Source organism: Enhydra lutris, unplaced genomic scaffold (genome assembly GCF_002288905.1).
Source record: "Enhydra lutris kenyoni isolate GAN:26980312 unplaced genomic scaffold, ASM228890v2 scaffoldscaffold18, whole genome shotgun sequence".
In the NCBI taxonomy this organism is placed as follows: domain Eukaryota; kingdom Metazoa; phylum Chordata; class Mammalia; order Carnivora; family Mustelidae; genus Enhydra; species Enhydra lutris.
Window position 1 is genome coordinate 20512600 of NW_019154102.1, and position 15382 is coordinate 20527981.

Here is a 15382-nt window from a genome sequence, read left to right on the forward strand (position 1 = left end):
GAGAGGGAGGGGGAAGCCGGCTCCCTGCTGAGCAGAGAGCCCGATGCAATGTGGGGTTCAATCCCAGGACCCTGGGACCATGACCTGAGCTGAAAGCAGAGGCTTTAACCCACTGAGCCACCCAGGCGCCCCCCACCTTTTTTTTTTAAAGAATTTTTTTTTTAATGTAATTATTTAAACTAGATGAACTTAGTCAAAATGTTATTTTGTAGATACGGTTGAAAATGAATAGAAAGTTCTTGACACTTACTCTTCTTTCCTTCTGGAAAATGCAGTTAAATTAAAGACCTAGCAAATACAGAGTAATTCATTTAGCTGATATACCTATTTGGTTTGTGTGCTGAAAATATTACCATCTGTCACCCCAATTTAAAGATTCAGAATTCTGAGAATGAAAGAAAATGTTGCTCTAATGGCTCAAATATTTTACTCATTTATTCTTTCATCAAATCTATCCTTTATTCAAATCATTGTTCTAGGCACTAGGAATAGAACAGTGAACAATTCAGTTTTTATCCTATGGAGTTTATATTTTCTCTCTTCTTCACCGTTTGACAGTAATTACTGGTAAGACAGTATAGTATAAGATTTTCAGTAGAAATATTTTAAAAGGACTTTTTCTATAACAATTTAATCATAGCGGTTTTTATTTAATTTTTTTGAACGAGTTTACTTTGGCTTGAAATATATAGCTCAGGGAATATATCAGAATATTGGTCTCAACTTGAGGATAGGATCCATAACTTTTTTTTTAATCACTGAAAGCAGTTTTGTGGATTTAAGGATGAGAATACCTCAGTGAAGGCTTTCCCTCTCAAGAGCAACTATATTGATTATAGTATAAACCACATGCTGAAATATAGTAAGCCCCTAAGGACAGAAACAATGTCTGTTTTGTTTACTGCTATATTCACAGTGCCTTCTACATACTAAGTATTCTGTAAAATTAGTTACTCTTTGATGTATTCCAAAGTAATTCAAATTATGAGAGGTGCTATCTAGAAGGTAACTAAAGGCTTCATCTATTCTGGTACCTTTCCAAGAATTTAGGTCCATTCTGGAATTTTCTGATTAGATAAAACTAAACTTTAGATTTATCCTGATTTCTGGGGATCATCCCATTTATAGCCACCAACAGTAAGGATTTAACAGTAGGAAGGTTCTTAGTCTTCACTTCTTCTCAGTGCATGATCTTTTATTTACCTTGTGTGTTGTCATAGGTTTATGAGAGTCTTAAATACATGCTATATTTTCTAAGCTTAAATTTAGAATGCCATTGAGAAGGAAAACATATACTTGTAATAGACTTAGAAATTGTTTTAACTAAGTAAAAAACTAATGTAAGGTTCAAAAGTAATATAGGAATTCAGTTCAGATAGTAATATGAGAATTTGGTTTAATTTTCATGAAATTGATACTAAACAAAGTATTTTGACATACCTAAATTGTACTTAATTTCATTATCCTATAGACATATTTAGCTATTCTTTTTCTCCTAAAATAATATGGATTCATTTTGATAGAAGAATTACTTGGAATTAGAAATGGGAAAATAATTTGGAAGACACAGAAAGTATTGGATAATTGGGTGTTTTGTTTTGTTTTTTAAGTCTGGCTACTTTTCTAGTATGTTCAGTGGTTCTTGGAAAGAATCCAGCATGAATATTATTGAACTGGAGATTCCGGACCAGAATATTGATATAGAAGGTAACCATCACCATAATTACTATTATTTAAAAATTATAACATAACCTTTTTATGCTTTTGGTAGAAAATAAATATTTTCTTCCAACCTTATAGGCTAGAAGAAAGCTTCATTTAATACCCCAGAGTGTCAGCTTTGTAGTGATTTGCTCAGCTCCATAGTTTTTACCAATTTTGTTCTATCTGTCCCTAATCTACTTGTAGGCCTTATCAATCTGTTTACTGTTTACTGTTTATAATTATATCTGCCTGGGATATGGAGGATGTAGGGTGAAGGAAGGAAGAGTACGATTGTTTTTAAAAATCACATAGAAAAGCTGGTTAAAAAAAAAAAGGAAAGAAAAGAAAAGCTGGTATATAGTGTTTATTGATTATTTCCCATGTATGAAGACTTTCTCTGGGAACAAGAGGGTATGAATCATGTAATCGGTGTTTAAGAGCTCTGAGTTCTTAGATGAGGAAGCTGAGAGGCCCAGAGGATTTAGGGACTTATTTTAGGCCTCAGCAGTTTAGTGAGCCTCAATGGACCTATCATCCTCCTAATTCCTGTTCCACTTCTCGTTCTCTGCTCCTCTCTTTGATTGCCCAAGTGTAAGTACCCAGTACTCACAACATAGGCAAAGAGAAAAGTTAAGGATATTTATCAAACACATGCAAGAGTGGCAGTGGAGAGAAGGAAGGACAGGCCTAGATAGCTGTGGTGGCTCAGGGAGAGTGTGGCATGGAGTGGACCAGGTGCTATTCCCCACTCCCTAGGAAGGAAGCACTGAAAGCATTAGGGTTAAGATCATCATGGGGTCTGTGTTGCTTAATGATTGGTCTACTCAGGGTATCTTTATAAAACTTTTTCCAAGGGTATCTTGATTGTGACCAGCAACTAATATCAAGATTAGATGTAGAAGAATTCAGCTCTGTTAGGTAGAATAAATGACAATTTGTACCATTGTTATTAAATTAGCACCATTAATTAGTTACCATTACTAGCATTTTAAATAGTGATACTTCTCTTAACCTTTTATGTACATCCTACATTTTGATGTATGTCTTCCGAGTATAAAGATGGTCATTATTGTTATTTTTGTAATACTTTTATAGATGTCACTGTTATTTCATTCCCTGGGTCTACTTTGGCTTTCAGCACTGCAGGTTGCCTTTGGGTCTCTGTATAGAGATGACGTCTTAATAAAGCCCAGTCGAGTTATTGCCATTTTGGCCGCAGCTTGTATGTTGCAGTTGGTGAGTACACACATTCTTCAAAGAAAGGATCACAGTTGGATCTTTGTTTCAAAGTATCTATTCTAAAAACAAAAAGCTTAGGGGCGCCTGGGTGGCTCAGTGGGTTAAGCCGCTGCCTTTGGCTCAGGTCATGATCTCAGGGTCCTGGGATCGAGCCCCGCATCGGGCTCTCTGCTCAGCAGGGAGCCTGCTTCCTCCTCTCTCTCTGCCTGCCTCTCTGCCTGCTTGTGATCTCTCTCTGTCAAATAAATAAATAAAATCTTTAAAAAAAAAAAAAAAAAAAGCTTAGCTTTTTATGATTTTTAAAAATAAAAATGAAATGTGTAAATATGTCATTTGTGATAAGTCACTTAAAATGCTTAACCCAAAAAAAGACTACTAATAAAGTAAAATGCTCAGTGAAAACCGATTTATTATAACGGAGGGGGTCATCGCGTCTGTGTAAGATGAATGCAAGCTATTTCAGTGTAGATACCTTAGAATTAATATAATGTAAGAGTTTACTTGTCTAAGTCCATTTACAGATCTCTATTCATTAATGATTTATCTTGACTGTTATTAAGCAGATCACTTATGATTACAAATTCATTTAGGTCATGGGTTTGAAAAACATTGAGTGCCCACTTTGTCAACTTTTTCTTAATTATGAAATAATTGTGGTAAACCACATAAATATATATAATCCATTGGTAGAATGACAGATTTGTTCTTTCAACAGAAGTATATTGAGCAAGGTGTCAAACTAGGCATAGGAATTTAAAGGTAAATTAAGACATAGTCCCCACCTTCAGGAAACTCACAATATAATGTGTGTGTGGAATGGGGGAGGGAGGGTTGATAAATAGACCCAGAGATAAAGTGAGAACTGCCCAGTATTATAGATAAGATAATAATCATCCTGTAGGATTTAGCAGATGAACAGAGGGAGTGGTTAGTGTAGCTTGGTGGTGCAAAGAAGGAGGTTGAGTTTTGAAAACTGAAAATGTATTTATCTTGCAAAAAAGAGGGGAAGGAAGCATTTTCTACAGAGCAAATTAATACTCAGAGATGTGAAACAGTGGAGGATCAGAGAATCTGAGTGGAACATGGCTCTAGCACAGAGATAAGAAGCACATATAAGAAGGTCCAGCACAGTAAAAGAAGGGTTGCAGAGAGGGCGGCAGAGGCCAGACTGTGAAAATCCCTCTATACTTTAGACTTTATATGTAGGTACTTTTGGAAGATTTTTTTTCTTTTGAGAGAGCTTGCACACAAGTGGGGGATGGGACAGAGGGAGAGAATCCTCAAGCGGACTCCCTTCTGAGCACAGGACCCCACATGGGGCTTGATCCCATGACCCATGAGACCATGACCTGAACTGAAACCAAGAGTTGGACACCCAACCAACTGAGCCACCCATGTTCCCCTTTTGGAAAAGGGGAACAATCAAAAGTTTTAGATCAAATCAAAAAGTTTTAGAAAGTTTACTTCAGAAGTTTTTAGGAAGGATGCTTCAGAAATAATGTGAAGGATGTATTGAAGAAAAGATGAGTACATTAGAGACAAAATCTTACTGCAGTAGTCCAAGTGAGCATCTAAAGTAGGGCAGCAGCAATAAGCATGGGGAGGAAAAACGGGATCACAGGAAGATTAATCAAGGATGATCCACTGGACTTGGTGACAAGGTGTTAAGAGGAAAGCGGAGGAGGTTGAGAGGGGGGGTCGTCTCAAATAACTTTCAGGTAAGTTTAAAATCCTAAAGGAAGGCCAGTATTTTATTTTGATCTTTAGAAAAAGTTCATTAAGTTTCCTTTTCTGTGACATTTGTATACTTATTTATTTGAAGTATTAGTAAATAGCTTGCTCAATATACTTAGCTGGGATCATTTAATTTTTTAAATTTGTCATCCTTTCAGTACTTATTTTCAACAAGTATACTTTATTTTCTAACTTTAGTCCTTTTGGTTTTGTCGTAAACCCATTTTCTGCATCATCTTTATGACTTAACTCACTAACTTAATAATATACTTGCATGATGAATATGTTTCAGAAGTTTAGGTAAAAAGTGACATTCTTTCCATATATTGAATAAAATTAGTTCATTTGAAATCTTACATATAAACATTTCAGAGTAATATTTCAGTGTAAATAGTAATGTATTTGTTTTAGGTGCATCTCTTAGAAGTTGATAAGTGTTTTATACTTTAATAAACACTTTCTGATGAGTCATACTGTTTACTTGCCTAGCTCTATCACATGGTCATCTGAGTATGTTAAAAGGTCTTAATTTTAAAAGAACAGGCAAACCAGACATAATGCTGCTTAAATTTGCAAAGTTCCCAGAGAGGGGAAGAATAAAAAAGAAAGAGAATAGCAATATTCATCTCTACTTTACTGCCTTACTGCTTTTACCCCCTCCATTCTGTTTTTCAATTCCAAGTATTTAGTTGAATACTTGCTGGATTTTTTTTTTTTTTTCAGTATTTTTATTGGACTTAAAAATTTAGGCTTGCTGCACTTAATGAGTTTTCTTTCTTTTCTTTCCTTCTTCCTTTTTTTTTTTTTTTACTTTTTAATATGTAAAAGCACATATTCAGAGCTAATTTTTCCCACGTGAAATGGGCCTTTCCAGTGCTTATTTATATTTACAGGATGGTTTAATACAGCAGTGTGGTGAGACAATGAAGGAAACAATTAATGTGAAAACTGTATGTGGCTATTACACATCAGCAGGGACCTATGGATTAGATTCTGTAAAGAAAAAGTGAGTTACCTTTTTTATTTTTCCTCCCATCCCACTTGTGGGAATTTGGCTGCTTTGGTTTCTTAAGAGAATGTATAGCTGTAAGAAAGAAAGAAAAAAAAAATAGGGGACTAGAATTTTGTTATAAAAAGTTCTTTTTTACATTTGGATGAATTAGTATATTCCTTGAAAGTGTTGTCTTTGTAAGTGACCATGGGTGGGTTATACATGCTTATACATGTCTTATAAAAACTCTGGTCACTCTTTGCATTTTCTATTAATATTTTTTAAGTAATAGGCATCATAGACATTGTTATCAGTACACCTACTGGCAATGTTTTTAACTCCTGAGTTTTATAGTACCCATTTTCAAATTAGAAAGAAGGTAATAGAAGTGTGAAGACCCCTTCATAAATGATGTAACACCAACTTGTAATGAGGTTTTCTTAATTAGAAATGCTCTTATTAATATAAAGGGAATATTTCCTTAATAACTGCTGACAAAAACAATACTAAATTTTTGTTGTTAAATTTAAAAATTTGAGCATGTTCTGGCAAGACTAATTGTTTTTATTTTAACTGTAAGTCCTACTACATAAGCCATAAATACAGGATTTTTTTTTATGTATCATGTAATAAATAATGCCATGTTTTAATTTCAGGTGCCTTGAATGGCTTCTGAACAATTTGATGACTCACCAGAATGTTGAACTTTTTAAGGAACTCAGGTATTTTAATTTTAAATAACATTGTAATTAATCACCCTAAAATAATGGTTATTTGTTAAAGTATGCATTTGCTTTATACAAAAATATATTACTTATGAAAAGTGAATAATTTAATGAAAGGTATCTTGACACCTATGAACTGAAGAAATGCTTCACGAATTTCTTTGTCATAAATAATATGTGTATTATGTCTACTATTTTAACTAATTTTAATTGAATAATTCACTGTTACTCTAAAACTATAGAAAAATGTTGGGGCGCTTGGGTGGCTCAGTGGGTTAAAGCCTCTGCTTTCGGCTCAGGTCATTATCTCAGGGTCCTGGGATCGAGCCCCACATTGGGCTCTCTGCCTGTCAGGGAGCCTGCTTCCTCCTCTCTCTCTCTCTCTCTCTCTCTGCCTGCCTCTCTGCCTACTTGTGATCTCTGTCAAATAAATGGATAAAATCTTTAAAAAAAAGAAAAAAAAAGAAAAATGTCAAGTGTTACTTTACCTTTGCTATGCTCTGAGAGAATCGTAAAGTTTGTTTTTTTTGTGTTTTCTTTTGTTTTTTAAAGATTTTATTTATTTGACAGCTAGCGAGAGAGACAGCCAGAGAGGGAACACAAGCAGGGGGAGTGGGAGAGGGACAAGCAGGCTTCCTGCAGAGCAGGGAGCCCGACTCAGGGCTCAATCTCAGGACACTGGGATCATGACCTGATACGAAGGCAGCCACTTAATGACTGAGCCACCCAGGCGCCCTGAGAATCTAAAAGTTTATTTAAAAACCTTCTTTACCATTTCAAAATTTAAGTTTTAAAGATTTTATTTTAAGTAATCAGACCCAACGTGAGGCTTGAACTTGCAACCCTGAGATCAAGAGTTGCATGCTCCAACTGAGCCAGTCAGGCACCCCTGCAAAATTAAGTTTAAGGAAGTTGTTTTAAACTTTTTGCTAGGCCTGATGAAGTCAAATTCACAATCAGGTTGGCCTTTTGAATAACATCGGCTGATAATTCCTTCCTGCCTTCCTTCAACAAACACTTCTTGAATGTCCACTGTATACGAAGGTACTTTGTTAGGTGCTGTGAAGGATGCAGAGGTGATTATGTCATGGTTTCTGCTCTTGAAGAGATGATTCCTGTGATGTCAATTTTACTGATTTGTTGGGGTTTTTTTGTGGGGTTTTGTTTTGTTTTGTTTTTTTGGGGGGGTTTTTTTGGTTTTTCTTGCAAGGGTGGGTAGAGAAGTGGTGGGGGAAAAGATAAACATTTTTATGTTTAAATACAATATGGAATACGGGGCGCCTGGGTGGCTCAGTGGGTTAAGCCTCTGCCTTCGGCTCAGGTCATGATCCCAGGGTCCTGGGATCGAGCCCCACATCGGGCTCTCTGCTCTGCAGGGAGCCTGCTTCCTCCTCTCTCTCTCTGCCTGCCTCTCTGCCTACTTGTGATCTCTGTCTGTCAAATAAATAAATAAAATCTTTAAATAAATAAATAAATACATACATACATACAATATGGAATAGAGAGAATTCAAGTTTCTTTGAGCGTTAAAGATGAAATACAAGAAATCATAGAAATGTTATTTTTATGGCTAAGACCCATCTTCTGGATTCCTGGGTCCTTTCCTTTCCTCTGCCCTTAAGAGGTAACGGATAGAAAAGTTTAAGAAGTATTTTTATGTCAAAAAAAAATCATTACCTAATAATAGCAAGGTATAAACAAAGCTCTGCATTATGTTTGGTTTGAAAATCATCAGGGCGCCTGGGTGGTTCAGTTGATTAAGTTTCTGTTTTCAGCTCAGGTCATGGTCCCAGAGCCCTGGGATCAAGCCCCACATCCGGCTCCTTGCTCAGTGGGGAGGCTGCTTCTCCCTTTCCCTCTGCCTGTCGCTCTCCCAGGTTGTTCTCTCCATCTCTCTCTCTGTCAAATAAATAAAATCTTAAAAAAAAAAAAAAAAGAAAAAGAAAAAGAAAAGAAAATCATTAGAAACAGTTTAATCTTTTTCCTTTTTTTTATTTCTCATTGAGGTCTTTCAGAAAGAAGATAAATTGTAGTGGCCATCTTAAAAACCCAGAGGTTCTTCTGGTTTTTACGGCTTAAAGGAAGGGGGAAAAACAGCTGGTGATATATGTTCCACTCCAAATTTAAATTAATACATATTTCTTGATATTGCTCTTTAATAGTGATGAAAACATGCTTTAAGACTAAGCAATTCTTTTAACCCTCAATGTTAAAGGTTACTTTGAATATACAGACATTTCAGTGAATTTTGATGAATGTCTTTTTTTTTTTTTTTTTTTTTAAATGAGTGGGCAGGAAAGGCAAAATAGGAACACTGCCACTCTTATCAGGGCATACCAAAAGTTATCTCATTGAGACCTTGTTTTAACTTGATTAATCAGCGCAAAGTTCTTTGTTTTCCTGTCTGTTCAAAGAAAGACCTTTCAGAGTATTCTCTCTGAATTAAAATATCCTTGTGCTCAGATAGGTTATTTCTGTCTAAGATTCTTTGTGTTGGGCAAAAAGACTGATGTCATTTTCTTTTCATAAGAAAGACTTAAATTTTTTAGTTCCACCAGGATGTTTTAGCCTGTGCATGAGAATAAACTCACTATACCTCTATTTTTCTTTTCTAGTATAAATGTCATGAAACAGCTCATTGGTTCATCTAACTTATTTGTGATGCAAGTGGAGATGGATGTGTACACAGCTCTTAAAAAGGTATTAACATAATAGTATGTAAGGGCATCACCTCAGCATTACTTATAATAGTGAAAAACTGGAAACAGCTGGTGTCCAGCGATAAAGGAGTGGTGTAAATGTAAGAAATGTCAAAGGAAATATGCCAAAATGTTAAAAAAAAACTTTGTTTGTTATCATGAGTGATTTTAATTTCATTCTTTATACTTGTCAACCTTTAAAGTACAGTAGCCAGTTATCTTACCAGCAAAATGGATTTATTTGGGAATAGTAGAGCAGTTGGACTTTGGGACATGTAAGCTATAACAAACCATAAGCAAGTCCAGACCTCAAGGGAGAGGGACATTGCTTTATCAAGAAAAAGAGGAAGTTGGGAGGGGCTGCTTTGAATGAAGCAAAATCCCTTGGAGGAAAGCTAGAGTTGCGTGTTGTCTGTATCTTCTTATTGACTGAGCTTGTTGCTGGCCAAGAAGAAATTCTTCCTTTCTCCTACTAGAATAGTAGAGTTGGCTTCTTCCTGTTGGGAATGCAAGGTACCTCTCTTACTGTTGGGTCTGCAGTTGACGTCAAGCTGTGGGCCATGAGAGCGTACATCCTATTTCCTTTGCTTGGTTTTACATACTTTCTATCCTAGCAGTATGTTTCTGTTTTTTTCCCACATGTTTTTCAACAACAAGCCTGCTGTTATGTTATTTACATAATCAGAAATGTTAAATATTTTATATGGTTTTCAGAAATGTTTTCAAAGTTGAATTAATGACTTCATGATGAAATTTTCACTTTTTCTAGAAAATGGTAAAATTCTTTAAAGACCTTATTTGCACTTCAGGCATATGTTTCATTTCATACTTTTGAACGTTTTTAGCATCATCCTTTTTTTTTCTTTTTTTTTTAATTATTATTATTTTTTTTAAAGATTTTATTTATTTATTTGACAGAGAGAAATCACAAGCAGGCAGAGAGGCAGGCAGAGAGAGAGGAGGAAGCAGGCTCCCTGCTGAGCAGAAAGCCCAATGCGGGGCTTGAACCCAGGACCTGGGATCATGACCTGAGCCAAAGGCAGCAGCTTAACCCACTGAGCCACCCAGGCGCCCCAATTATTTTTATTAACATATAATGTATTGTTTGCCCCAGGGATTACAGGTCTGTGAATCATCAGGCTTACACATTTCACAGCACTCACCATAGCACATACCCTCCCCAATGTCCATAACGCAACCACCCACCCTATCCCTAACCCCAACCCCCCAGCAACCCTCAGTTTGTTTTGTGAGATTAAGAGTCTCTTATGGTTTGTCTCCCTCACGATCCCATCTTGTTTCATTTTTTCCTTCCCTACCCACCACCATCCCCTGCCCTGCATCTCAAATTCCTCATATCAGAGAGATCATATGAAAATTGTCTGAAAGGTTTTAACATCTTTAAAGTGATTTTATTTTCACAACTCTGAAGTGACAAATCAGCTATCTTTCTTGTTCTGTAGATGATAGGACTTAGAACTCTTACAGTTACTAAGTGGCAGATTTGAGGTAGAACCCAGGTTTGTGAGTCCTAGTTCATTGCTTTTCCCACTGAATAATTTTGCTTTTAGCCTTTTGTCACCGGCAACAGAGTCTCCATTTAACACAGCTTCAAAATCTGAGAATGAGGGACACCTCGGTGGCTCAGTGGGTTAAAACCTCTGCCTTCAGCTCAGGTCATGATCCCAGGGCTTTGGGATCGAGTCCTGCGCAGGGAGCCTGCTTCCTCCTCTCTCTGCCTGCCTCTCTGCCTACTTGTGATTGCTCTCTGTCAAATAAATAAATAAATAAATAAATAAATAAATAAAATGTTTAAAAAAATATCTGAGAATGAGACACCTTCTAAGTTACATCATTGCAGTTGCTTATTTTGTGGTTGAGATGACATTTTATTAATGTTGTGTTTTGGGGCACCTGGGTGGCTCAGTGAGTTAAGCCTCTGTCCTCAACTCAGGTCATGATTTCAGAGTCCTGGGATCAAACTGAACATAGGGCTCTCTGCTCAGCAGGGAGCCTGCCCCCCACCCCCCCCCCCCGCCTCACTGCCTACTTGTGATCTCTGTCTGTCAAACAAAAAAAATCTTTAAAAAAAAAAAAAAAAAAAGGTTGTGTTCTTCAATTCCCGCCCCGGCCCGCCCCGCCGCAGGGAAGTTTAGTAACTGAGTTATGTAATCAGTGAAGGTGGGGTAGACAGGCCATTTCTGTCTCTGAGCCAGTGGTAGCATTCATTGTTTCCTATTGTAATTGCTCTTATGCCAGTAGTGATAAGTGCTTACTGTGTGCCAGGCACGATCAAAGTAAGTTACACATAATAATTCTTTTAATGTCCTATGAGGTATCATGTTCATTTTATAAATGAAGAAATTAAGGCCCAGAAAAATTATGTAATTTGCCCAGCTGTAATTGGCAGGGGAAGGATTTAAAAACCCATACCCCTAACTGGTCTGTATACTATCTCAACAGTAATAAAACAATAAGAAACTCTTTTTTCCCTTTTTAAATAAATTATTATCAAATTATCTATTAAATTAATATTAGTAATTAGGATTATTTTATAACCTTAATGATACTTAGCAAAATTGAGTTAATAGATGAGTAGAATAAATGAGTGTAAAATCACTAATGTAATATATATTAAACCTTTAGCATTTTAATTGTGTAACTATATTGCGTTTGAGGCCTTAAATACTTCAGGAATTCATTTATTCTTTATCACACACTGTTTTAGTTTTTATCATTGGACCATGATTAAAGGACTATGGACCTTTGGACCATATTGAAAGGGAGAGAGGGGCAAAGGGAGAGCGAGGGAGAAGGAGTGAGGAAGAGAGAGAATCTTAAGCAGGCTCAATAGAGTGTGGAGCCCAATGTAGGGCTCAGTCTCAACCCTAAGATCATGACATGAGCTGAAGTCCAGAGTCTGATGCTTAACCGACTGAGCCACCCAGGTGCCCCAGAGCTATGATGAATTTAAAGCTTGTAATCATTCATATAACAGTTCTACTTCTTTCAGTTTCATGTACTAGAAATTAAATTTTTTAAGGTGGAAGCAGTATGAATGTAAAATTGTAACATGATGAAATCTTATAATTTTTTCTTAAATTTGCTTTTTTAACTTAGTGGATGTTCCTTCAACTTGTGCCTTCATGGAATGGATCTTTAAAACAACTTTTGACCGAAACAGATGTCTGGTTTTCTAAGAGGAGAAAAGGTATGCCTGAAATTTTTATTAAGCACTTGTTTTGAGGATCTTTTTAATTGAAATTTATTAAAATCAGGTCGTAACTTATTTGTAGACCTAGAGAATTTTAGATCTGGTGAAGACTTTAAGCAGTTATCTAATTCAGCCCCTAATTTAAATTGAGAAAAGTAAAGCTGGATAAGAAAAATGCCTTGCTTGTATTAACTGAATTATTATTCCTTGAATAACACTATAGTTTGACTCCCCAAAGTATCACCTTTCCTATTTTATCACCAACAAGTCCTGGTGATTACATTTGTATTTTGTTTGACCACACTGAATTCTCTGTAACACATTAACCCTGTCTATCAGGCAACAGTTCTTAACAAAGGGGGGTCCCATCTACAGGCTTCGGTATGTCACTAACCCCCAAAAGTGTATGCAGAACTTTATATATATGCTTGTGTTGCATCTGTTTTGCAAGGTGAGAACTTCCATAATTTTTGTCAGATTCTCAGAGAAGACTGATCTGAATAAATTCATAAAGATCTACTGCCATTGGGGCGCCTGGGTGGCTCAGTGGGTTAAAACCTCTGCCTTCGGCTCAGGTCATGATCCCAGGGTCCTGGGATCGAGCCCCGCATCGGGCTCTCTGCTCAGCAGGGAGCCTGCTTCCTCCTCTCTCTCTGCCTGCTTCTCTGCCTACTTGTGATCTCTGTCTGTCAAATAAATAAATAAAATCTTAAAAAAAAAATCTACTGCCATTAAATTCTTACTGGGATAGAGGTGGAACATGCAATGTATTTATTTTTTACTTTGCTAAAACAGATAATAGGGAAAAAACTTTAGGTGCAAAGAAGTGGGTAAATCATAATCCTTAGTTCATGATTTTCTTAGTTCACAGTCATTTTTAGCCCATGCATGGCCACCTTTTTTGATTATTTTTAGTAATATATTGAACCCCCACAAACTAATCTTCAAGGACTAGAACATTTGTAACTTCAGTCTACTCCTGTGCTTCTCTCCTGTTGTGTCTCTCTGACTTTCCCAACCACTATCTTGAATTTTGTGTTTATTATTCCCTTAAAAAAAATGCTATTGCATTACGTATGTATGTCTTAATATACTTGTCTCTGAAAAAAATAATCCCTGATTTGCAGCGTTTTAAAATTTCCATGATACAAATTCTCACAATGTGGCCAGTTCCAAGCTACCAATATGACATCATTGACACTGAATGCCTAGTTAAGAGATGAAATGCACACCATCAGCTTCTATAAGCCAGTGCAAGCCATCTCCAGCATACCACTAGACAATATATCATTCGATTTTAGTTAATATTGAACTATTTCAATACATCTGTTGCATATCAATGGCTATAGTGTCTTTGTATCATATTTTGTATTTTAAGAGAATTAATGTATTAAGTAGTAGTGTTTATCACGTGTAGTTAAAACAAAAATTAGATGAACCCCAAGAGACAAATCCATGTCCTGCGTATCTTATGAAGACCCTTACGTTTGGCATTTGAGCTTTGGAGTTCCACTGGAGTTTTCAGTCCCTGGGAAGAGGGTTTTTAGAGAGATACTGTAACCCTAACTACTGTTCTCAAACCATCCTTTCCCAAACCCTGCGGCACTGGAAGCTCCAAACCCCAGAACTAGGTGTACACCTGAATTCCTAGCCCAAAGGCCACTTGGGACCAAAATTAATTTCCTGGGGCTTCTTCCTAAATCTCTAAGTTTTTATCCATATATCACTGGTTTATATAATCTTTGAAAACTAGTTTGTGTTCTAATCGACATACATGTGTGTATATCTGTATATATGTGCATGTGCATGCACGTGTGTGTGTGTGTGTGTGTGTGTGTGTGTGTGTGTGTGTGTGTGTATGTATCTCCCTGCCCATAAAAACGTTTAGGAATAAAATAGATTTGAAAACAATGCCTATTGAATTTAAACTGTTTTTTATAGATTTTGAAGGTATGACCTTCCTTGAAACTGAACAAGGAAAACCATTTGTGTCAGTATTCAGACATTTAAGGTTACAGTATATCATCAGTGATTTGGCCTCTGCAAGAATTATTGAACAAGATTCTCTAGTACCTTCAGGTAAGAGAACATGACTTAATTATGACTTTAAGTATTATCTTTCTGATTATAATAGTAATACATGTCATAGAAAAGAGTAAAAAGAGAATAGAAATTACCTTTAATCCCAAAAAGATTACACATTTTTGTACCAAAGTGAAATCATACTACATAGGTAATTTTCTGTGTTCACGTTCTATATTGAGTATTTTCCCTTTAAGCACTACACAGGCTATTTAAATGATTCTAGTTTTTGTGATACAGTTTTGTTTTGTTTTAAATATGAGCAAAGAGAAACTAATCCCATCATCTAGAATGAGTATCTTGATGAATTCTTCTAGTCCTCTTTATTAATATGTATACATTGAAATAAAAACAAAAGTATATTATGTACCAAGTTTATATATTATTATGGATGTTCTTTAATCTGATTAACTAGTACACTATTTTAGACCAGACTTTTACTTTATTTTTTGAATGGGCCATATGCGGTTTATTAATATGCAAAATAAGTGTGATTCATTTTCTGAGCTGCTTCACTAGGATTGTTTTGGACCCAACTTGACTTTCCCTTCTATTATTTTTTCTGGATTTTAACCTCTAGACCAGACTTTTAAAAATGAGTGTTGAGGGGCACCTGGGTGGCTCAGTGGGTTAAGCCTCTGCCTTGGGCTCAGGTCATGATCTCAGGGTCCCGGGATCGAGCCCCACATCGGGCTCTCTGCTCAGCAGGGAGCCTGCTTCCTCCTCTCTCTCTGCCTGCCTCTCTGCCTACTTGTGTGATCTCTGTGTCAAATAAATAAATAAAATCTTTAAAAAAAATAAAGTAAGGGGTTTAATTTTCCCTGTTAAAAATAAGTCATGAACCTTAGAAACTTGTAATTTTAAGCACTTCTTCATCTCTTTGAAATGTATGTAAATCTTTTTCCTGGGTTCAAGCCCCACATCGGGCTTTCTGCTCAGCAGGGAGCCTGCTTCCTCCTCTCTCTCTGCCTGCCTCTCTGCCTACTTGTGATCT

General features: G+C 36.3%; 1 protein-coding gene across 2 annotated transcripts in view; it reads left to right on the forward strand.

Annotated features, from left to right (window-relative positions):
- LOC111148149 (germ cell-less, spermatogenesis associated 1) overlaps positions 1-15382 on the forward strand; it is a 40628-nt gene that overhangs the window by 6763 nt on the left and 18483 nt on the right. For both annotated transcript variants that reach the window (XM_022504587.1, XM_022504586.1), the window contains exons 3-9: positions 1611-1707; positions 2843-2940; positions 5571-5683; positions 6325-6390; positions 9009-9093; positions 12213-12303; positions 14248-14385. In XM_022504587.1, coding sequence (XP_022360295.1) covers positions 1611-1707; positions 2843-2940; positions 5571-5683; positions 6325-6390; positions 9009-9093; positions 12213-12303; positions 14248-14385 — 688 coding nt within the window. The remainder of the gene's footprint in view (positions 1-1610; positions 1708-2842; positions 2941-5570; positions 5684-6324; positions 6391-9008; positions 9094-12212; positions 12304-14247; positions 14386-15382) is intronic.